Raw genomic sequence first — 24,110 nt, forward strand, 5'->3', positions numbered from 1 at the left:
ATTAATTTTATATTAAATTAAAAAAAATAAATAAAAAATAATTTATCAAATTAATTAATTTATATAATTAATTTATTTTAATTATTTGAATTTAATAAATTAAAAATAAATAAATAAATACTCCGTGAAATATACTACCTTAGCTATATTATTAAGCGTAAAAATTTGATTTTAATATAATATAATAGATAATACATAGATAAGTTTGTCCTTGTAAAAAAAAATTATTTTTTCAAATTGAAATCATATCTGAAGAGGCAAAAGTAATTTTTTAAAAGGATAATTTTATCAAAATTATTTTTTTTAACAGGCCAAAATAACAATTCAGTCATTAATATATATTGATATTTTCTTTTGAAATAAGTATTTTTTATTTTCTAAGCTTATCAAGAACTTAATGTATTTAGACAAGTTCTTTAGATGAATCAACATAGCAAAAGATATTAATTTTGGAATCAACCTAAAAAAGAAAAAATATTCATTTTGAGAAAGAAGCAGCAAGAAGAGCAAGTATAAAAAAGTGAGAGGGAAATGGATAAAGGGCAGGTTTCAAGTAAGGGTAGTATTGGTGGTTGTTGGAAGATGAGTAGAAGTAGAAGCAGAAGCAGGTGTTGGTTAGTTGGGATCTTGATTTTGGTAGTGAGAGTGTTGGGAGGAAATGGGTACCCATCTGAGGATCTGGTGGTCAACCTTCCTGGACAACCCAAAGTTGACTTCAACCAATATGCTGGCTATGTTGATATTGATTCCAACCATGGAAGAAGCCTCTTCTACTATTTTGTTGAAGCTGCTTTTCATCCTCACAATAAGCCCCTCACTCTTTGGCTCAATGGAGGTTGCATTGCTACTCCTCTCTTTTTCTTTTCTTATTTTTGTCTTATGTTCTTCTGTGTTCTTTGCTTCACTTTCTTTTATTTTATTTTATTTTATTTGTCTATATGTTTAAGTTAGTTTTGTGGTATCTAACCATCTATCTTGTGAGTTGAATAAAATATCTTGTTTGATTCCATTCTGTGCACCTTTCACGGATCCCGTTGGTTAATCACTTGAGGACAAAAGCTTTCTCCAAACACAGTTTTTATTATTTCTTTATTTCTTTATTCAAACATGTCCCAACTTATTCCATCATAAAACTTATACACAGATATATTCATATAAATATTTTTTGTTGAAATGTTTTATGTATTCATTTGTATTATCTTTTTTAATTATTAAAATTTGATTTTCTTTTTTGGTATGGTCGATTGGAATATCAAATACTTTACATTAATTCATTTCTTAGATTTCAAGTCCCCACATATAAAAAACCAAAGATTGTTGCGTAACTGATTTGGTAGCTGATTTTTTGCGTACACGTAGCATAATTGATTGTTGTTATACTTGTAGTATTGTATTTGCAATTATGTATATTATGTCTTAAGGAGTGTTCTTACACTATGCATAATACATGAAACCATTTCAGCTAAGTTTTCATCATCCTTTTGGGTTCAGGTCCAGGGTGTTCTTCCATTGGAGGAGGTGCATTTACTGAATTGGGACCCTTTTTCCCTAAAGGAGATGGACGTGGTCTAAGAAGAAATTCCAAGTCATGGAACAAAGGTATCAACATAAGGAACAAAAGTAGTGTCATAGTTTATGATAATGGAGATTTTCTGTCTACATTGATTGGTGATATTAAATTTTTGATAATCATAGCATCCAACCTTCTGTTTGTGGAGTCTCCTGCTGGAGTTGGTTGGTCATACTCAAATACAACTTCAGATTATAATGCTGGGGATGCGTCCACCGGTAAGGAGTTGCCTGTTTCAAATTCTTCGATTTCGTCTAACATTCTTAATACTCTTGTTTGAAATAAATTTTTAATTTAAAGATTAGAACTGTGTCATATGTTGTGGCGTTTCTAAAGAGGTTCTGAACACGAGAGACACGTGTGGTGGATGAATTTCGTCGAGTGTCAGTGTTAGTGTTAGCTTCTCAATGGAGTGTTTGTACTCCTTATGATAACAAGCTAGAAAAAGATAAAAATTGTATGAGATTAACAATTTTAAAGTCCTTGATCCAAATGGACTTGCTGAAAAGTTTAGTTTTTGATTATACATTTGTACACATGTTTTCTTGATTTTGCAGCCAATGATATGTATTTGTTCATGCTGAAATGGTACGAGAAGTTCCCATCATACAGATCAAGAGAGCTGTTCCTCACAGGAGAAAGCTATGCAGGTTCTGGATATTGTTTTATTCAATTGATAAAAGCACTTAAAATTTTCTTTGCAGTTCTTTAAAAGTTTAAGCTATTAGGTAGAGGGATACAATTCCCTCATGCAATGCAAGAGACTCTCTTTCGGCTTGAAGCATGGATTATACACTAGTTCATTTTTTGCCCTGTGCTGAAATTTTATTTTTATTGAGAAAAATAGAGTAACAAGGATTGAGTTCTAGAATTTTTGGTCGTAAAAGCTCTGATACATATTGTAAAACCATCTCTCCCGAACAAAGGTACACGAATCGTTATATGTCTAACAAATGAGATAATTGTATTCATAAGAACTTAGAGATAAAGGATGGCTATGTGCATTACTTTAATGCCTCCAAGTTTTCGTGTTCTTATATTGTTTCTGGTTTCCTGTTGCCTTAGTCTCATGATAAATCTGATAATCTTCCACAGGACACTACATACCACAGTTAACTAATGCTCTACTGGATCATAATGCTCGTTCGACTGGTTTCAAATTCAACATTAAAGGGGTTGCTGTAAGATTCAATTCATTTGATACATCTTTACTCTTTAGGCATAATTTCAGGACAAGTTTTTGTTCATCTTACTTTTGCATTGGTTTTTGCTTGTTAGATTGGAAACCCACTTCTAAGACTTGATCGCGATATACCAGCAACATACGAATACTTTTGGTCCCATGGAATGATTTCAGATGAAGTTGGACTTGCTATTATGAATGACTGCGACTTCGATGATTATGTGTACGAAAATCCTCACAATATTTCTCATTCATGCACCAACGCCATACGCGAAGCGAATAGTATAGTGGGAGATTATATAAATAACTATGATGTGATTCTTGATGTTTGTTATCCATCCATTGTGGAACAAGAGTTGAGATTGAAGAAAATGGTATGCTTCTCTTCTGCCTCTATCATAATAGTCTAATTTTTGATGAGTTCATAGAATAATCTTCTTGAATGTGCATCTTTTTGGTCTAAAGAGTTTTCTTAGGCATGTTATGAACTTTCTCTCTCGAAAGCGCAAACTATTGGATAGAAATATGAATGATTTTATCTCTAATATTAAACTAATCGTGGCTGTGCACAAACGCAGGCTACGAAAATAAGTGTAGGTGTTGATGTCTGTATGAGTTTCGAAAGGCGATTTTACTTCAACCTTCCTGAGGTTCAGAAGGCCCTCCATGCAAATCGCACCAAACTTCCTTATAGCTGGTCCATGTGTAGTCAGTGAGTAACACATACTTCACCATAACTACAACTTTATTTCCTTGTCTCAAATAGAAGAGAAAAGCAACTATCTACGTGTTCTGTATTCACCGAAAATCAGTCACAAAAAATACAAAATATACATTGAAAATAAATTAAACAACATATGTATTTATATACAAATACATGGTAGCTGATTTGGTGGCTGATTTTTTGTGCGTACATAGTATTTTTGAAAGAGAAGTAATATTATTTAGTACTAGCAATAATAGAATATGCCTGTGATTCTTATTTATGAGAGAACAATCTTTATATCTATCTAGTAGTTGTGTATTTGTGCTTCTATCATATGTAGATATAACACTAGTCACTTTTTCATGTGTATGTATGTGTGCAGAGTTCTAAACTATAGCGAAACTGATGGTAACATCAACATCCTTCCAATTCTCAAAAGGATAGTTCAAAACCATATCCCAATATGGATTTTCAGGTATATTTAATTCAAAATGCTCTTGTTATGCATGCATTGCTACATGGATACAAAAAGTAAGTTGTATAGTAATACAAAATGATCCTATATTCATATTTATAACTAAATTTTATAAACGATATAATCAAATTAAATTCACAATTGTAATAAAAAATATGAATAAAAATTAGAAGAATACAGTGGTGATTAAATTGGTGGTTGATTTTTTGTGTTCATGAGAAGTTTGATTATTCTACTATAAAACTGTTTGATTACTTTGATGTGCAATGTTTGATTGTTTTGGTAGTTGATTTCTCAATTGGAAACTATAAACATGCATAAACATATATAAATATGTAATTTTCTGACTGTTATTATAAATTGTAGAGATTATTGTTTTTTAATTGTGGTTTAATCGTTCGCCAACGAGTTATAGCTCAAATGACATAGTTTCTCGATATTCACCTAGAGATTGCGGGTTCGAGTTTTTCTATCTTTGGTAAAAAAAAAAAAATTGTGGTCTAATTGTATGTTGATGGTGAAATGATGACAGTGGCGACCAAGATTCGGTTGTGCCGTTGTTGGGATCTCGAACGCTAATTCGTGAGCTGGCTCACGAATTACACATGAAGGTTACAGTTCCTTATGGAGCTTGGTTCCACAAAGGCCAGGTATGTAAGCTGTTTCCTTTTCAGTTTCAAGCATTTCATAAGCCATATGCATATGGCGCCAAAGTTAGTTAGTGGAAGTTAAGTGTTAGCTATGTTATTCTATTAGCATTCAAATCTCTCCTTCTCAAAACAAATATTGTGTTTCATTATATTAGACAGAAATTAAAATAAGAAAATTTTAAAGAGGTCAAATGGGAATATTAGAAGAAAAAAGTGACATTTTGGGAATGTAATTTCATTAATAATGCCAATGAACCAACTTTTTTCAGCTAATATCAGTTACATTTTTTAAAATTATCTTGTTTATTTTAAATTCTAAATTTTAAATCTTTAATTCTAAGCAATAAATTATAAACCCTAAAGAAAAGTTGGTTAATTTTAACTAACTAAAAGTTGATTTCTTATACTTTCTCTTTAAGTAACAAGTCAAATTCCTCTGTCAATCAAAGTATCAAGCGTCATTTATCTCCGTATCCCCTTCTCTATTGCCTTGGGACATTAACCAAATGCAATCCAAAACTCTGTACATTTAATTTGCATTTTCATTTTCTGTTATGTTTTTAGTTTTTAGAATTTTGATAAAAAAAAAGAGAAAACATGATTTTTATTTTTTAACTATTTTTTCTTTTTCTTTCACTAAAACCCAAAAACAGAAAATATTAAAAATAAAAATAGAAAATAAAAACGCAAACTAAACACACTTGTTTTTCAGTCACCAAAAAAACACACACTTGTTTTTCGCTCATCTCTTTTCACAACATATCTACTCTTTCTCATATATTGACTCGACTCAGTCCATTTGCTATGGAAAAAAAGTGAGTAGAAAAAACGTTTTGTATTTGGGCATGAAAGAAGATTTGATTGTTGTGATGGTGTTGGGTTGAATATAGGTTGGAGGTTGGGTGACAGAATATGGGAATTCGTTGACTTTTGCAACTGTAAGAGGAGCTGCTCACATGGTTCCTTACTCACAACCTTCAAGAGCATTGCTTTTATTCACTTCATTTCTGCGTGCTACCAGGTTGCCAAATACCACGGGTCCTTCCATTCATCATTAAGGACATCAAATTACTAATTTCTTCTTCTTTGGGGCCTCAAATTTGCCCATAACTTACAAGACAAAATATATTACTCTTAAGTTGAACCACCCTCATAACTAGTTGGTTCTTATAATTCTTTTTAATTTAAATGCAAATGAAAAAAATATTTTAATCCTTGTTCCATTTTTTTATGTCGGCCATTTACATAAAAATAAAATTACAAAATTTTATTTTTTAAACATGTTTAATAAAAATTGTATCAAAATTTTATTTGGCCTTTTTCGTATTATATATCCCATATTTGATCGTTTTTATAGGACTAATTGTATTTCAAAACTTTCTTGTTATTTTATCCGCATTTGAAACTTTTTCAGGTGTACTTTTTAGTTGTTTATTCCTAAATTTTCATCTCATGTTTACCTAGACGAGGGGGAAAAAATATGTTAGAATTGGTGACAATTTATTTTTTAAGGTGGTTATTTCTATGAAAATAATTTTATATGAAGATGATACTGTAAATTATTAAAAAGTTCAGTTAAATATATCAAATTATCTAACTATTTATAATATCATCTTTATACAAAAGGTATCTTTATAAAATTATCTGCTATTTTTTAAATGGGATGATAGGTGGCGTAATGCAGAATATAGATGCACGCATATATGACCCAACTTAATTTTCGCATATTGAGAGACCAATTAAAAAAAAAAAATCCTTTTAAGACAATTGACTGGTTGGTGCTAATTTCAGATTTTGCACAAAACTCATCGATCTTTCTTTTAAACAAGTATGTACTTATTTTGGTTCGAGTCTCGCATGCAGTCTTAACTTGGAAGGATATTTTAACCACATTAGGCCTGAATACCTTTAAATATAATATAATATTCAACTTAAACTTTTATATTTTGTTAACAGTAAAAAGAGTTAATATAAGACAATGGATGTATTAGGCATATACTCTAAAGTTTATTTCTTGGTAATTGTTAAGATGTCTTAAACATAGTGCCTAATTTGCCAAGAAAGATAATTAGTTATTATTAATGAATTTTAAATATTAATTTTTTTACTTTAGAAAATAATTTAGATAATTTAGGTATCAAAATAAAAAAACACTATAAAATTGACTTTATTTCTTTTCTTTTTGACAATTCTTCTAGCGTTATTTTACAACCTTCTAAATTTTAATGTAGTATTTGCTTTTAGGACTAAAGACTAAAATTTTATTAATATTTCTTTTTAAAAATATTCTTATTTACTTTTTTATTTTTAAATATATCTCTCAATTTTTAAATTTATTTTAAACAAAATATAATATTTGAATATAATTTGATTCAATACATTTTATACCAAATATAATAAATAGACTTAATTTGGTCTCTATCTTTTCAGTTTGAATTTCCTTTAAAACGTAGTTTAAAAGATAACAAGGATGGCAAACTATTTCATGCAACTCTGCATAATAGCTCCATCATGACTGTGGCCGACTAGCTGTTGCCAAAATTAACTTTTATCTGCCAAATTTTCAGTAATCATTTTTCAAAATAATGATTTGAGACTCTAATATGCTAAATAATCAAACTTTTTAAACTAAATCAATTTTTTTTAAACAGAATAATCAAACTATCATGAGTACTAAATTCAAGTACAATTGCATTTTTAGTTTCTATTCATATTTTAATTACAAATGTAAATCTAATGTAATTATAAATTATAAATCATGATTAAATTATTTATAAAATAAACTATAATATAGACAATATGTGAATGTAATCATTATACAGATGGTTAATTGACGACTGATTCTTTAAAGTCCATAAACTCTATCTAGCATGCTTGTTTTATGATAGACATTAAAAATCGTTCACATTTTTGTCAATATTCCTCATCCTTCTCAGGAGTTCATTATAAACATTTCTATACTGTGTTAAAAAATAATTTTACTGGGATAGCCCTCAATACGGCTGTACCATTGAAGAGCAGAGGTATCTATGACAAATTTATGATCCATATATAAATTTTTTGAAATAATACCCAAATTGACCCTAAAATTTGAACTTGAATTCAATTTAACTCTTAAAATTTTAATAAACTCAAATTAGACCTTAAAATTTATAGTCATAACTCATATTAACTCTTGAACTAATCTCCATTAATAACATATTAATTTAAATTTCTCACCAAAATTCTATGTGATCAAAATTTACTAATTCCAAAACCTCAGTTGTTACTTTATTAAATTTATTATTATCGTCTTCACAAGAATGTTGTGAAATCCATTGGAGGTCTAATAAGTTTTAATCACACAGAATCTAAGTAAGAAGTCCGAATTTTAACAAGTTACGTGCAAAATCAAAATGCCACTTACAAAAATCAGCTCAAGAACTAGCGCAAGTTACTATTATAAATTTCGGGAGCTGAATTAATCAAGTATAATTTTAGGGGGTCAATTTGAGTCCCGACCTCAAATTTCAGGGTCATATTGAATATTAACTCTATATTCTTAATTTTTATTGCAGCTAGAAACTACAACCGACCAATCAAAACAATTTTACAAACCATTTTTCACGACCACCTATATACAGAAAAAGAACATTCTCCAAGAATCACCAGCATTTGAACCTGTTAAAGCACAGTATTCAGTCACCCCAACATTCTGTTCTTTAACTAATAAACATAGAACCAGCATATATATATAAGGAGCATAACCAATGGTGCAAACAAAAAAAAGCCCAAACAAAAAGAAAAAAGAAAAACAAACAAGCAAACCCAGCTACACTATAACAAATCGGAAGCAACAACATCATCGCCAGTCTGTCTCCTAAGCCTCCGGTATAGGATAGCCCATGAAGCTTCATTCATGGCAGCCAAGTTCTCCATAACTTCCTACTCATCATCTCGATCGATCAATCGGTTCAGTGCAGTCTTGCACAGCAAGCCCTTCCGATACATCAGCAAGTGATTTGAGATTGCACTTAATTAAGGCTTCAACAAAGTAGCATGTGTCATCCTTGGTATTTCCCTCAGGTACATCCACCACAAAAGATTCAATAACTAGTGTACCTGGCCTTCCATCAATAACTTCTGGGTGAAGCGACATGATGGATGAGTAGTTCTGGAAGATATAAAGCAGAACATCTTAGAATGATCAATAAGAAACACACGCGACTCTAGTTTGTCAAGAAACCTAATTGGCTAACATCCTAAGCAACAGCAGTAGAAACATGCATACTATATACATTATTAAATGTAGGATAGAAGCTCGAACCAGCAACCAAGGAATTTATTAAGAACTTCATTGTCCTAACCAAAATTTACAGTAAAACTGCGATTTCAAAGAACCACAACAGCCATTCTCTGTTGTTTATTCATGAAAGCATCACTTGAAATATAAATTGATTCAAAAGAAGCCTGGTTATTCCAACATGTTTTGAGGTGAAAAATCACCATCACAGAAAACTCCATTGAAGAAAATGGCCATAGGCAATCAAGACAAATTTACAAAGAAACAATATTTTACTCAAAAAAAATTTTAAGGGAGACAAACAGTTTCTCAGTAGAATAAGCTCACATAGTAATACACACAAAAGTGCAAAATCTTAAGGAAAAAGGAAACAAGAAAATGCCAATTTCTTATAATGATATATTCATACCCTAAGTCTATGATCACCACCAAGAATCCTGATGCTGAGGACATGCTCATTGTCATCAAGAAGCTCTAATCTTTCTGTGCTTGTAGTGGCAGGAAGTCCTGACTTAACATTAACTTCCCTCACACTTCCAATCTCAAGGTTTCCTCTTACAACACATCTGCTGATGAATGGCTTGTACTTCTGTGGCTGATCAAACCTCCTCACCAATGACCATACCTAGAGAAAGCAAGTCTATGCATAACAAATAAACAAAATTTCATGACGACAAAATGAGTGCCATCAGGGCAGAATCATTGGAACAGTCTCAATCACAGTAGCTTTTGCCAAAAATGAAAGTATAGTCAAGATGCACCAATTTGTAAGAATCATTAGAACACGATAAAACTGCATACTAGCAAAGAAGACAAAATAGAGGAGGAGGGAAAAAAGGTTTCAATTTGTAACCTCACAATAAGGTTAGATAATGAAACAACCCCAGCCCTGGACCCGTGTCTCCACTCCCTACACCCCAACCACCACCCCTCGCCTCTTTGGCTTTATAGAACCTTTTCTAGTCGGTTGCTAACTCTAGTAGGAATTCAAATGAGTTGATAATTTGATTGTTCAATTCTAATCTTATCAAATACAAGAGATAAAAAAAGAGCTAATTCATAGTATAAATCAAGTAACTAACTCCTAGCAACCCCTAATAGCTAACTAATTCCAAATGGGGCTTCAACCTAAGGGGTGTGTCACTGGTTATCCCATAAAAGATAAAAAACAAAAAATCATACATTCCACTCAATACACAAAAGTTTGAATCGCAATGTGTTGGAACAACTAGGAATCCGTACTCCTGTTGGTACTTGAAATAAAGAAAGAAGCACATGAATTAATTCAAACCATAGCTACTCTACCACGATGAAGAAGAAGATCTCAAATAGCTACTCTGTTTTCTTTCTTTCACTGTTTCTGTGTCAACTAAATGTCGCTTTTACTAAGATGCTACATCGACAAATCATTGTATCCAGACGGAACCATGTCCAGAACTCCAGATACATCTCAATGTAGAAAATTAGTTAAAAAAACACTTGAAAAGAATGGCATATTTATCCAACATTTATGTGGCAGATCAAATGTTAATGAGAAGTAAGTCAACCATAAGTCCATAACCGAAAAACACCCCAAAGAAGTTCAATTTCAACTGCTGTTAACCAAACCACCTAAGCATCAAAGAACCATAGTAGCTAGAATCTCAATTTAATACAATATTACGATTTTAAATGAGTTAATCGATTTTACAAAATTTTTACTAAACCGACTGACTTTACGATTTAAATCTTGCTACAATTTCATGTTTTATGTATTTAATCTCGGTTTTCTCTACTTATTTCTCACAATCCCCGGCTGCGCAAATCAACTAATCCCCTCGGCATGGAATGATCTCGATTCACAAGAGTGGGGGATCGAACACCCCACCACTAATCAAGGGACCAAATGAGATAACCACTATACCAAGTCCTCGTGGTTTTAACTAAAAAGTATCTTCTAATTCGACCACTATGATGCATGCAAAAATTTAAGCCATAAACAGTTAAAAGACCATCCAAAATCTAACCTCGTCAAATAAACTCAACCACATACACACAGAATAATAAAAACACAAAAAGAAAAGAAAAGAAAAAAGTAAAGACCTGATGAAGCGGTGCTTTGATATGCTTAACGAGAACGGAGCTGCACTGATTCTCTCCAGGCTCATGGTTATGGTGCCTTCGAATGTATTCCATCTCCAAACTGCTCAATCCTCTATTCCCGTTCATTTTTTTTTTCACTTCCTAAACCCTTTCTACGAATACGCCGCCAACACCAAAACGCACCGTTTCTTCAGCTTCTAATCTCAACCGCCAACGCCATCAGCCCGCGGTTCCGGTTTGAATCTGCGCCGCCAAGTTGTGGTCGACGTCCGGCGAGGGTGCTTCGAGGAATTTTGTTTTTTCAGGGGGGTTTGATTTTAGCAGAGAAATAAGATGCGTGTGAGAATCAGAGTCACCGCCATGGATGACGAACCCTTTTATATTATCCCAAACTAAAAAAATATGTAATAAAATTCTTTGTTTAATATCATTTCTGATTAGTGCCTGCTGCGTGCCGACTCGCTTTTTCGTATTTTGTAAACATTAAATAGAGTAAACAAATTTAAATGTTTATTGGTATTAAATGTAGAATTTAATATGATGCATGGTGGTTATAAATAGTTTTACCTGATTACGTAATATTATATTAATTAAAATAATTATTTTTTATATTGACTAAATAATTATCTAAAAAACGATATAATTATATAAAATATTTTATACTATATTAAAATTAAATTCTTAAATGTATCAATTTGTTTTTTAAAAAATAAATGGTTGTATCAATAAATGGCCCCCGCTTGGTGCTGTTTATTACAAACTAACCTTCTGTTTGTCCGTTTGCGGAAATGTCTTTCCCATGACAAAAGGTATAGACTTTGTTTGGACGAAAGGGAAAGAATGAAAGATAGTAAGATACATAATAAAAAGGAAGTAGAAACTAGAAAGTAAAGTAAAACAAGGAAAATAAAATAAGTTGAGGATTTTTATTTTAGGCTGTTGGAGAATAAAATAATATTGTTTTCAATAATGTTAAGTTTTATTATAAAAATGAATGGGTTCGACTATATTTTTTATAGTATTTGATTATAAATGTAATTCTAAATTAATTATATTGAACATAAAATTTGAATATAATTATATAAATATAAAGCTATTTGTATTTTTGTATGGATGATTAATTTTTTACATATATTATCTATTTTTATTATATATAAAATTAAAATTTGATTTACAAGCTTAATTAACATTAGCCTAACGTTATTTCCCATTTATTTAGCTTAATTAATTAAAAGTAACTAAATATTGTCACTCCAATTCTAGCAACTATTTATTCTCATATATCATTTTCGATTTAGACTTGAGATACATGATTACAATGATAGTGTTATACTAAACTAAAAAATTTTATGATTATAAAATATTATTTTTAATTTATCATATCAAATTAAACTGTAAACTTATACATTAACACTAGTATATATATTAATATTTTGTTCTGTCGTATTGGAAGAAAATTACCATAAACTATTTTTGTGTCTCTCTTAAGTATGCCATTATAATCAACAATGGTATAAAAAATTATAAAATTTCTAAATATAATTTGATCAAAATATATACTATACTTTTTCTTTTTGGTTGGCCATGATATCTCCCAATTTGACAGGCCAACGAATAATCAATCGCAAATCTAAACTCCATCACCACTTGACCAATATGATAAAATTTTCAAGATGGTATATTCCGAAGCCACTTTAGAATTTTTGTGAGTTTGGGTTTTGGAAGAAAATAAAGACGAAAGAAGGTTTAGAATTAAATCTTGAATTTTTGTATCACAAATCATTCTTTATCTCCTCTAAAATCCCAATTGACAAACAATCCGTTAATTATCAATTAGTTTTCCCCTGACGCAGTTAAGGCTGGAAGTAAGCCAAGCTAGACCAAACTCAAATTTGGCTCACAAAAATTGAGCTTGGCTCATAACTCAACTCATTAACAATCGAGCCTATTTCTTAAACTCAAACTTAGCTCACCGTAACCTCATCGAGTTGGCTTAAATAACAGGAACATAATCTATAATTCTATATCATTAAATTCTAACTTATATATTGTGTCTCTATTAATTATAAATTTTTAATTTATGTCGAACTCAATTCCAGGCTCGAGCTCAGTTTATCGAACTATTAACGAGTTGAACTCGAGCTGGCTTAACTCGCTTCCAGCTCTGGACACAGTATTGAGCATGTAGCAAATTGAATTAGAGAACAACAATTGAACATCTGAAACATTTTTAATTCAATTCAGAAAATGCATAGATCACTTGATTTTATTTGTCTATCATATCCATTTAATTGACAAATTAACCTTGCCAAAATTACACTTTGGGTCTCATAATAAACAATTAGATAAGGAAATGAATGTGCAGACTAATTAACACAAATCTTAATATGTTCAATAAACATATTTCTACAAATACATAGTTCTCTCTAAAAAATATTGCTCTCAGCAACAGAAGGAAATTGTCATTGTGAGCAGGACGGACGACTAGTTGCTTCAGAGATAACCAAAGATGTATAAATTACTTCCTATAAGCATCTTATGATAATCATAACATGCACAATGAAGGGGGACACTGCAGAAATTGGATTATAAAAAATACCTGTATGGATTCTAGGTATACTGTACAGAACTTCCCCTATTGTTGTTAGAAGTAACAGACAGGAAGTGGAGAGAAAGATTACACCAGTACAAGGTCCCCTTCTGCTGCTTCTTGTTCCTGTTGTTCTGATAGTCTTCCTTCCTGGTATGGTAGAAGTATTCGCCGGATTTCTTCTGAAGTCAGTGTCTCGTACTCGAGTAATGCATTTGCCAGCGCATGCAACGCCTTCTCATGCTGAAGAAATAACAAAGTTATTAGCACCAGCGACCAGCATATACCATATGCTGTATAAGGTTGACCACATTTTTTTATTCATCAACATATAGCCATGCTCATACAGCCAGACATTTTATTAGTATATAAATCTAATTCCATGAAGTTTTATTGATGTCTTCCTTTGGCCCTGTGGCCTTGTGTTATACACTTTTACTCTTACATTGAAGAGGATTCTTGATCTGCTAAACTTCGTAATTTCTTTCCTTCATCATCTTAACATATAAAAGATACAACAAAATCAACTTGACAAACCTTCCGCAAAAGGGCTTTCACACGATCATATGCTTCTCTAAGAAGTTTTACAACCTGCAGAACAAGTAAATTTAAGCATTGTGGTTTTTTCATTTAAGAAATGAAACAATATTTCAAAGTCAAAATGGTTTAGACGATAGATAGATAGTAGATTCATAACACTTGCCTCTGCATCTATACGCGACTGCATTTCAGAACTTGGCCGCTCTTTTATATGAATTGGTCCAATTGCATCACTCATCCCACAATTTGAAACCTGTTGCAGAGAAGGATGTAAAAATGGATAATAAGCACATTTGATTTGGATTTAGTTAAAACAACAAACAAAAGAAACAGAAGCATCCAATCACTCATTTTTAGTGAGAGGAAAGGTCTTTCTTTGTGTTACAAGTAGTTATCCAACTTCCAAAGTAACAATTGACCATCACTGAAAGGAATGTACAAGCAGTTAAAAGGACACAACTCTAAAGTCCCTCTGTAACCAATATATACCAGCCTATGAAACAGAGACATATAGCCAGAGACATCACTTGAATGGGAAGCTGAAAATTACCATATATTGGGCAAGTTCAGTAGCTGTGTGAAGATCACTACTTGCTCCAGTTGTGACATAATCATGACCAAATATAAGCTCTTCTGCAACTCTTCCTCCCATACATACATCAAGGCGAGCTAGCAACTGTTTCTTGCTAATTGATGTCTCATCACTTGATGGAAGCTGTGTAACCATCCCTAAAGCAGAGCCGCGGGGCATGATTGTTGCCTTGTGGATAGGATGTGCACCATCAGTGTTAAGGGCGACGATTGCATGGCCACTCTCATGATAAGCAGTGAGCTGAAATTCAGGAATAACAGTGCCATACATAAGCAAACAACTATAATATTAATATTTGATTAACTGAATAACTGTAAACTAAAGCTATTATTCTATAAACAATGTTTTTTACATTATTTGAAAATTTTCTATAAGAGGTGAAATATTATTATACACAATATTAGACTCTTATGAAAATTGGAAAGCAACGTGACTTGGTACATCAGGTTCATATATCATGGGAGTGTCTAACAAAACGGCTCAAACACATTATTATTGCCTCATAAATAGTCGCATCTATTTTCCTGTGAATATCAATGGCATTGTGTGCCGTTTGCAGAGTGCTACTTGTCAAAGCAAGTTTAGACCTGTAGTTATGTTTTTATCTCGAATCATTATGCCCACTATCAATTATAGAAATCTTCAGTCGTGATAATTGGCAGACATTCCAACTACTAGAACTAAAAGCAAGTCCCACCAGATCCACACTTCAAACACAGGATCATAATTTCCACATTTACTTGTAACTTGTAACATATCACATCCAAGTTCCTCCATACTATTCTGCAGTACTTTCTTGAACTGCAACACTATGGAAAGCAAGCTAGGATGGCATGGCCGGTAGTCTGTCTGATGGTGGTCCATTAGCTGCTATTCAAATTTCAAAGGGATCAGCATGCATTGTTAGTTTGTTACATGGTGTATCATTACAAGTCTTAGCTCTGTCTACTGTATGTGAGGATGTATTGTGCTTATTTTCTTCACTCCTAATATACTTTCTCTCTATCCCACAAAAAAATAAAAAAAAAACCACCTACAAGAAGTACAAGAGAAGTGTTTCCTTCACTTGTGAATCTGAATATCATCCAATGGCAAAAGTTAGATATGAACTGGAACTGTACATCAATACTTAAGGAGATTGGCTTCAAAAGCTGTTGTTCACTATGATCATAAATACATAATTTGATGTGGTAAATCATATTCCAAGCATATACACATACCTTTTTAGACTCATCTGATATAAACATTGTTTTCCTCTCTGTACCCATGATTATTCTGTCTTTTGCAAATTCCAATTGTCCAGCTGTTAGTTTCTCTGCACCTTCAACCGCAGCTTTAATGGCAGCAATGTTTACCAGGTTTGCAAGATCTAATTTAAAGGAATAAATAACAACAGAGATCATCATTGACAGGATCTTGAAGAGGGATAAGATTCAAGATATTTTGAAATAAATATGTCAAACAAAATTCATAACAGTTCACCTGCCCCATTGAATCCTGGGGTACCACGGGCTATCGCTTTAACATCTACATCATCAGCCAGAGGTTTATCTTGTAGGTAGAGCTCCAATATTTCTTGCCGACCACGTACATCTGGATTTGGTACAACAATCTGGATTTGGAAATATATGTTAGTCATCTTACCTTATGTATTCAGTTAAGTAATGTAAACCTCCAGCACACTAATTCGATATAGTTCAACAAGTTCCTATAACATGATCAGGCTTAGATAAAAGGATTGAACAGGTTCACATTGCAGAAGGAAACTTATGTTTAGGATCCATCAAATACACAACAATGATAATTGAGCAACTCTAGCAAGTTCGTAGTGGTATATTGTAAGGTTTCTTTGGAAATTTATTTTTTGAAGTTTTAGTTTGGATAAAGAATACTATTAGTGAAGAGAGAAATAAAAGTGGTAAAAAGGTATAACAGTACTTACATGGCGATCAAATCTACCGGGTCTTGTTAAAGCTGGATCAAGAATATCAGGCAAGTTTGTTGCTGCCATTAATATTATTCCCTGGAAGATAAAAATTATTAATAAATTTGCCAAAACCAACGAGGAACATTTACACTTGAAATTGTTCCCGGATACCTCATTCTGCTCAAACCCATCCATTTCAACAAGTAACTGATGCAATGTCTTCTTAGTATGACCCTCCCACTGTTTCCTTGTTGATCCAACAGCATCAATTTCATCAATGAAAATGATACAAGGAGCCTACATAAATATAAGACCAAGTATTCCACATTCAGAACAAAAGGACCTGCTACAAAGTAAACCAAAGCAACATAAAATTCTACGAGAATGTTGATCATAACAAACCTTTTTCTTAGCTGCTTGAAACAAAGATCTTACACGTCGAGCACCAACTCCAACAAACCTGAGAAGTGATACCAAAATTATCAAGCCTAGCTATCATTTCACAACATGCCTTAATGTGATAACATATGGCTGTAATATATCTCCAGACGTACTATTACAAATTGCAATTGTCAAAAGGAATAAAGATTACACTTTGTATTGTTATTAAGATAACACATGAAAAATAGAGGACATTTCTGACATTTAAACTAATTTCATCACAACCAGCAGAAAATCATACATACTAAATGTTTTTCATATAACAATAGATGAATCACCATGCAGTTTTAGCTTTTTACTATTCCTACAGTTACATCTGTCTACTCTCCCAGCCTTTTAATTTATTTGAATAAAAGCAGAATAGACTTACGAGGAAAGAAGAATAATACAAGACGGAGGGCAATAGATCCCCTTGCAAGAGCAAATACCAATCAAAAGTAAAGCTATCTATGTAGCATAGTCTTTCCAATCTCTCAACGGCAATATTGTTTAGGCATCATATACTAGACGAATATATAATGTTAGCTCATTATATTCCAGTATCATGTCTCCAATCTCAAGACAATATATAATGTGTTAAATGCTCAAACTTAAGACATAAATATAGATTATAGAAACAAAAGAAGACTTACATCTCCTCAAATTCAGACCCTGCCCGATAGAAAAACGGCACACCGGCTTCTCCAGCTATAGCCTTCAAGGTCCCAGATAAAGCAAACACTATCAGAAGTAAGAATTATCAAATTGAGATACAAGAACCAATGTCCAGATATATCCTGCCAAGAACTTCCTAAACACATAACAATAACAACATGGCACATCAAGAATTAAAAATAAATACCAGAAGCACATGGATTAAAAGCTATAATAAAATATGTCAACAGAAAGTAAATAACCTTGGCAAGAAGAGTTTTTCCGGTTCCTGGTGCCCCTGTCAAGAGAATACCCTGAAAAAAAAAGGAAAGCTGAGGCTCTGGCACTTGATAAACTAGAGATATGCAAATAACAAATAATGAACTCTAGAAAACATGATTTTACCATCAGACAAGCATATTACTCGGCATAAGATGACATGAAAACAAATAAGAAGAATTCAATAATATTATGATGACCAAACAAATATATGCATGTTATTGTGTGAAACACAAATTGTATAAAAAGAGGGATTAAATACCCTGTTAACCAAAAAGCATGGATGGAACTGGAAACATAGTTCTGCTGATTAAGAAACAAGAATCATGTGAATTTAAACTACAAGATGAAATACGAAGAAAAGGCCTCAGGTAGAAACCAATATAAAGACACAAAATAATAGAAAGAAATTCTCCAGACCAAGGAAGCTTTCCTTCCAAGGCATCTGAGGAACAGAACAATTTACATAGGGTCCTATCAACTAGAAAACAAGGGTGGAAACGTAGGTGTGCTGACCAAGAAACAACAATCAAATAAGTTTGAACTAGAAACTGAATTGTAATCAAAAGCTATCACGTGAAAAGATTAAAAAGAATCCTCAGACCTTAGGCAGCTTTCCTCCAAGGCGTGTAAACTTGGTGGGATTTTTTAAGTACTCCACAACCTCCTCAAGTTCTTGCTTTGCATCATCACAACCTTTCACATCCTTGAATGTCTTGACATTCTGGAAGATTAATTTTAGGGGGGGATTAAACCAAAAGATCATGAGTACCACCAAATTTCTGATTTAGTGATATTTTCAGCATGCAATAGACATTACCTATGCAACAAATAAGGAAATTCAAAATGAATCATTTGTTAGTATTAAAAAACTGCAACAGTAGACCTCCCTCCTCATTACCAGTGCAAAACACATCATCCTACTTATATATATATATTGCATTTACAATGGTCTCATCCAAAATACTCAATAACAGCACAATTGTTTAGCTGTAACTAACTTGCCTAGCTGCAAAGTGAGTGAGAGAGTGAGCATTCTGTTATGAGAGAGAGGTAGGAACTATAAAGGGTTGTGGGAAGCAGTGAGAGGGAATGGAAAAAGAAAGGAATAGATCAGGCTAGGCTTAGGAGAGAGGCTGGCTGTCCAACTCTCAGCCAATCTATCTTACTGTTCTTGTATTTCTGCACTTTTTCTCATTCAATAATACTACTTCAGGGGTGCAATCACCTGGATTCACCCACTGTTTGCTTCAATTCTGTTGTGTGTGTGAATTTGTTCTATCTCAGATGCCAGGCCCTTATATATAGAATTAAGCAAATTAGCTATTTTAAAAAATTCAATAGAAATCTATTTTAGTTAGAAAAGATTAACAAGTTAACCTTTTCAGGCGTAACTTCTTTGTTTAGCTCCTTTGGGGCATAGGAAGAACTTGACCCAACACCTGATGTTCCAATGCCACCCAAGCTTCCTATGTATTTTTGAAGTGCAGCAGCACCCATAAACCTGAAGAGAAATAAAGCCGTAATATAAGTAATCTACACGAGAGTTCATGCTATATGCTACACATGCACATAGATGGAGAGAAAGAAAGTAAAGGCTCATACCAGACCAATCCCACTGCAACAGTAAACAAAATAGTCGAAATGAGCTCTTGAGCAAAACGTGATTTGTTTGAAGTTTTTGGATCAACCTAAAAAAAAATAAAACAACTATGAGAGATTCCAAGAATGAACAAAGAATCAAAGTCAGTAAGGAGAGTGATTAACTATGAGTGAATAATGCATTTTTTAAGGATTTTTCCTCAAGATAGATTAGGAACATAATATACTAAAAGCAGTTTTTGACTATTTTATAGAATCTGAAATTATGACTTATTAGAAAAACATAGAATAAGGCAGCCTTGTGCCCAAGCATCAGTGGCTGATTCCACGACATGAAACCGTGACTTTGAAGTCATACAAAGACAACTCAACCGTTGTTCTAAGGCTAAAATAGAATAATACTAAGAAAATTAAATTTATTAAGATGTAAAACAAAGCACACCTATTTCAATAATACTAAGACGTTAATCACTAAATGTGCAAAGCATACAATAACATCTTTTGCAATAAACTTTACCATTATCACATGTAATGGCTGCTTCTCAGATATTCCAGGGCTAAGAAAAGTCTCATCTACATTGCCTGATGCACGCTGCTTTAACTCTTGCAACTGAAAAGAAAAATGTTGACCATTTAGTTGCCCACACTATAATACAAGTAAACTATGAGGCTGTTATTATAATCACCTTAAAGTTCATCTTGGCACAGGGAAATTTCCAAAATTCAAAATATTATTTTCAAATAACAAGAGCGCCAGGAGCACAAGGGTCACAGTAAATAAGAAGAGATTAAAAAGAATAGCACTGTAAGAATTATCTTTTAGGATCCATTATAAAACCCATCATGAATTTAATGAGAAAAAGGAAAAGGACATATTTCAGACCATTTCAGACCAGAAAAGGCTTGGTAGATATTTTGGAGGTTTTTAACTATTCCTTTCAACTAGTGATTTCATTTGAGGTAGGATTACTATTTTGGCATTCGTTTGGCGCTTAACACATGGTATGTATCACAGAGTTTCTCTAACTTATATTCAAAGGGACTGGTCATGCTTTTGTTACACAGGTTATCCCTTTATGGAATTATGGGTTAGCTATATTTTTTGCATATGTGAGGATGCCTCATCCTCTTCTGTATATTATCTTCTTTTCCAATAAAATTTCTTTGTCCTATCATAAATAAGAAATAAAAAAAATAAAGAAATAAATACAACTTGAAGATTTCATTTTAGACATTGACAAGACGACCCTGTTCTACTACTTGGTTCCATGGATCAAACGACATGACGATTTCCTAAGGTAAAGCCATTGTAGTTTTTCTTAGCCTCCCTCTACTTGTAGCTGTTGGAACATCCTCTAGTTGAACTACTCTCATTAAGAGAGTTTTAATATGCCTTCTACCACATGATCAAACAATCTAAGGCAAGTTTTTGCCATCGTTTTTCCACAATAATTTCTATCTCAACTTTCTCCTTGCTGCATTTATTCCTTATTCTATCTTGTCCAGCATATAATTTCATCACTAAGTAATCCAAATTTTCATGTCCATAATGAAAATAATCTCCAATACTAATAACTGGGTCGGGGGAAAAAATTGTTCACAATACTTTTACCCAATTATATTCACTAACATTAAGGGCTAACTTCTCTAATACCAATTGAAGGTGTTAAGACAAACTTTTATCATAGTTACTTTTGTTCAGTTATACCCCTTTTACTAACATTGAGTCATTGAGAGGTATATACGTGATAAAACAATTAACTCTAAATAAAATAATTAGTATTGTTCTTTAAAATTATGAATTTATAGGCACTTTCACTAGTACTAATAATAGGAGTATCCAAATTTACATAATCAGTAATGTCATCAAGTACATCATATAAGAATAGGATCATACAAGGTAACAAATCAGAAAAATACCAGATTGGTTAATAAAAAGATCAATTTGAACCATATGAATCAATGCAAAAGACAAAAACAAGATAAAAGCAGTCCTTCATGAAACTTGCAACTTAATAAGAAAGAAATTTCCTTCTGATAATGCAGTTTGCCAGGACCATGAAACAAACGTCATTTGAGCATTATGATCAAAATAGTCACAGATGAAATTTGAATGACCCGACACAATCTCAATATGTTAAATGATAATTGCAAGCATGAAAAAGAGAACAATTCCTCTAGACAGACTAATATTAACTAATGGACCCTAAACTAGATGCCATGCACTCTTCCAAACCCACTAACAAAAATTGAGGCATCATGAATTAAACACAGACAGAAAAAGAGAAAGAACAAGAATATAAATTACTGAAAGCAATTACCAGAGTAGGAAGACTAGAAGGCTTTCCAATTTCCTCATCTGGAAGATATTCGGTGATAGCATTAGTCATTACAAGAGCTCGAAGATATTCTGCGACTCCTCTACTGTCTACAGCACAATCCCTTTGTTCGAATCGCTTGATGACAGACTCAGGACTAGGAAAACAAAAAAAACAAAAAACAAAAAGAGATGAAAATCTTATAAATATCTGCATTTGAACTAACAAAAAAAGGAAATAAAGAAACCATATATGAATTTAAACACAAAACTTCCAAGTCAAAGAACTAGGCACTATACCCAACTTAACTTCCCCATATAAATTGAACAAGCAAGTAAATAAAAGATAAACACCAAGATCCCAGGAATGTCAAAACTAAACAAGCTTGGCTCAAGAAAGTGCACAAATTCAGCATGCAAACCCCAAGCATTCATTCTTTCATTCATTATTCATTAATCAGTAAACAATTCTTTTTTCTTTTTTGGTTCCAACACTTCACTGCCACACACCTGTGCTTGTTGAGCTCAACAAACAGAGCACTCTGCTTCTCGGCATCCTGCGGGTTCGCCTCGGCCTCGGCGATCAACTTCGCACCAATCAAAAAATTCCGAAAATGCCCTTCTCACCGCTTCTCTCACTTTCACCCATATTCCAAGAAGAAACACCAAAAATGGCAACCTGGAACCAACACCAACACCCTCCTCATCTTTCTTCTTCTTCAGATTCGTACCCTTCCCCTCACTCTCGCTGCCAGACACTACACTCTCGGAACTAAGTTCCAAACTTGACTCATTCCAATCCGAAACTGCAATCTTTTCCTCCGTTGAATTTGAATTTGGAACCTCGCCGGCGTCAACGGCATCAGGTTCGGCGGAATCTGGTTCGGAGTTAGTTAATTGGGATTGAGGTTGGGGTTCGGAAGAGGAGGTAATGCTGTTGTCGGGCCGGAATGTGCAGGGGAGGCGGGAGCGGAGGCGCGTGAGGTGGGGATGGGATGAGGTGAAGGAGTGGAAAGAGAGAATTGTGTTGCGGCGAAGTGAAGGGTATGAAGATGAGAATGGGAATGGGAGGGAAGGTTTAGAGAGAAGAGAAGCTTGAAGCGTGGCCATTTGGGACCGTGTTAGGGTTTGTGAATTATCAGTGAATGTGTCTCTTCCTCTCTCTTATTATCCGTGCACGTTGTGAGAGAAAGAGAAAGAAGATTGGAGGAAGAAGAAGAAGACGGAAGCAACCTTATCCAGCCATTTCCAGGGAGTGAACTTGGCGCCGGCTTCGGATTTTTAGTGTATGTGTCTCTCGATAGATTTTTTATTTTATTGCTTTTTTGTTTTTTCTTAGTGGAAATGAAAATTTTTAGTGAAAGGCATTATTAGGCAGCAAAAATGCATTGTTGTTCATAAAAATATTTTTTAATTTCATTATTAACAAAAATATTTTTAAATTATTTAAATATGCAATAACAATATACATCTATTAACTGAAATGTTCTACTTTAATACAAAATAATTATATTGCAAAAAATGAAAATTGAGAGTCTAATATTTATAAGTTAATTATGTTATTTTTTTGGTATACTCTCAATGTAATTTTACATGTCACTAAATTATGTAATATTATATCAATAAAAATAAGTTTTTTATTAATTAAATAAATAATTATTAGAAAACAAATATAATTATAAAATAGTGTAAAATTACACTATCAAAATATTAAAATTAGAGTTTATTTGGGTGAGTTTTTAAGAAATGATCTTTTTTTTAAAAGATCTTATGGAAAAGTAAAAGTAATTTTATGTTTGGATATCTTCTGCAAAAGATCTTTTTATCTATCAATTATGTTTAGATATAATAATATAAAAATACTTTTTTGTTTATTTATTACATAAAAAATATTTTTTTTAAGGAAAAAAAGATATAAATTACAGCTTCTCAAAAAAGATATTTTTTATTTTTTTAATACTTTTACTTTTACTACTAAAAATTTTTCAAACACAACACGCTAAAAAATAAAAGAAAAAATTTCATTAAAAAAATCTTTTTTTAACAAATCCCTTAAAGTCTTTGAAAAGTATAGTGCAATATTTTGTGTAAATAAAAAATATCTAATTGCTATGGACGAGAGAGCAGACAGGTAGTCTCCTTCTCATAGAATTGTTTCTGGGCCTGTGGGCCTGTTTCTACCCCAACAAGAAAGCCTTGACCCAAACAAGTTTGCCTCGGATGGGGCCCACAGTGTTTCAA

At 32.6% G+C, this 24,110-nt stretch overlaps 4 protein-coding genes across 4 annotated transcripts in view; 2 read left to right on the top strand and 2 right to left on the bottom strand.

Moving 5' to 3' along the window:
- Nucleotides 1–434, top strand: part of LOC107495116 (protein MAIN-LIKE 1-like) — a 5,920-nt gene extending 5,486 nt beyond the window's left edge. Inside the window, exon 5 of the mRNA XM_016116208.1 lies at nucleotides 408–434. Coding sequence (XP_015971694.1) covers nucleotides 408–434 — 27 coding nt within the window. The remainder of the gene's footprint in view (nucleotides 1–407) is intronic.
- LOC107495202 (serine carboxypeptidase-like 42) lies at nucleotides 375–5,800 on the top strand. The gene is made up of 10 exons (XM_016116311.3): nucleotides 375–835; nucleotides 1,492–1,599; nucleotides 1,696–1,788; nucleotides 2,128–2,220; nucleotides 2,666–2,751; nucleotides 2,849–3,127; nucleotides 3,332–3,465; nucleotides 3,842–3,934; nucleotides 4,467–4,584; nucleotides 5,475–5,800. The coding sequence occupies exons 1-10, from the start codon at nucleotides 532–534 to the stop codon at nucleotides 5,640–5,642; spliced, it is 1,476 nt and encodes a 491-aa protein (XP_015971797.1). The 5' UTR covers nucleotides 375–531; the 3' UTR covers nucleotides 5,643–5,800.
- A 2,304-nt stretch (nucleotides 5,801–8,104) lies between these two features.
- LOC107495197 (abscisic acid receptor PYL8) lies at nucleotides 8,105–11,335 on the bottom strand. Its single transcript, XM_016116306.3, has 3 exons — nucleotides 10,949–11,335; nucleotides 9,276–9,491; nucleotides 8,105–8,737 (listed from the first exon to the last, which is right to left on the bottom strand). The coding sequence occupies exons 1-3, from the start codon at nucleotides 11,072–11,074 to the stop codon at nucleotides 8,516–8,518; spliced, it is 564 nt and encodes a 187-aa protein (XP_015971792.1). The 5' UTR covers nucleotides 11,075–11,335; the 3' UTR covers nucleotides 8,105–8,515.
- A 1,852-nt stretch (nucleotides 11,336–13,187) lies between these two features.
- LOC107495164 (ATP-dependent zinc metalloprotease FTSH 11, chloroplastic/mitochondrial) lies at nucleotides 13,188–23,169 on the bottom strand. The gene is given in 18 exon segments (XM_016116256.3): nucleotides 13,188–13,781; nucleotides 14,076–14,129; nucleotides 14,242–14,331; nucleotides 14,629–14,910; nucleotides 15,891–16,039; nucleotides 16,153–16,282; nucleotides 16,613–16,693; nucleotides 16,769–16,894; nucleotides 17,000–17,057; nucleotides 17,671–17,732; nucleotides 17,935–17,985; nucleotides 18,555–18,674; nucleotides 19,331–19,454; nucleotides 19,556–19,641; nucleotides 20,070–20,162; nucleotides 21,874–22,027; nucleotides 22,380–22,463; nucleotides 22,465–23,169. Coding segments are annotated over 18 exon segments (2,415 nt in total). The 5' UTR covers nucleotides 22,980–23,169; the 3' UTR covers nucleotides 13,188–13,625.
- Between the last annotated feature and the right edge of the window lie 941 nt (nucleotides 23,170–24,110).

This window comes from Arachis duranensis, chromosome 6, assembly GCF_000817695.3.
Source record: "Arachis duranensis cultivar V14167 chromosome 6, aradu.V14167.gnm2.J7QH, whole genome shotgun sequence".
Classification (NCBI taxonomy): domain Eukaryota; kingdom Viridiplantae; phylum Streptophyta; class Magnoliopsida; order Fabales; family Fabaceae; genus Arachis; species Arachis duranensis.

Excerpts from the sequence above, each read along its gene's own strand:
- LOC107495202 (XM_016116311.3), top strand. The coding sequence starts at position 532 with ATGGATAAAGGGCAGGTTTCAAGTAAGGGTAGTATTGGTGGTTGTTGG. Across the intron at positions 836-1,491 it reads CACTCTTTGGCTCAATGGAG|GTCCAGGGTGTTCTTCCATT; the intron begins GTTGCATTGCTA and ends TTTTGGGTTCAG. Across the intron at positions 3,935-4,466 it reads ATCCCAATATGGATTTTCAG|TGGCGACCAAGATTCGGTTG; the intron begins GTATATTTAATT and ends AAATGATGACAG.
- LOC107495197 (XM_016116306.3), bottom strand. The coding sequence starts at position 11,074 with ATGAACGGGAATAGAGGATTGAGCAGTTTGGAGATGGAATACATTCGA. Across the intron at positions 9,492-10,948 it reads TCAAAGCACCGCTTCATCAG|GTATGGTCATTGGTGAGGAG; the intron begins GTCTTTACTTTT and ends TGCTTTCTCTAG. Across the intron at positions 8,738-9,275 it reads GTGGTGATCATAGACTTAGG|AACTACTCATCCATCATGTC; the intron begins GTATGAATATAT and ends TATATCTTCCAG.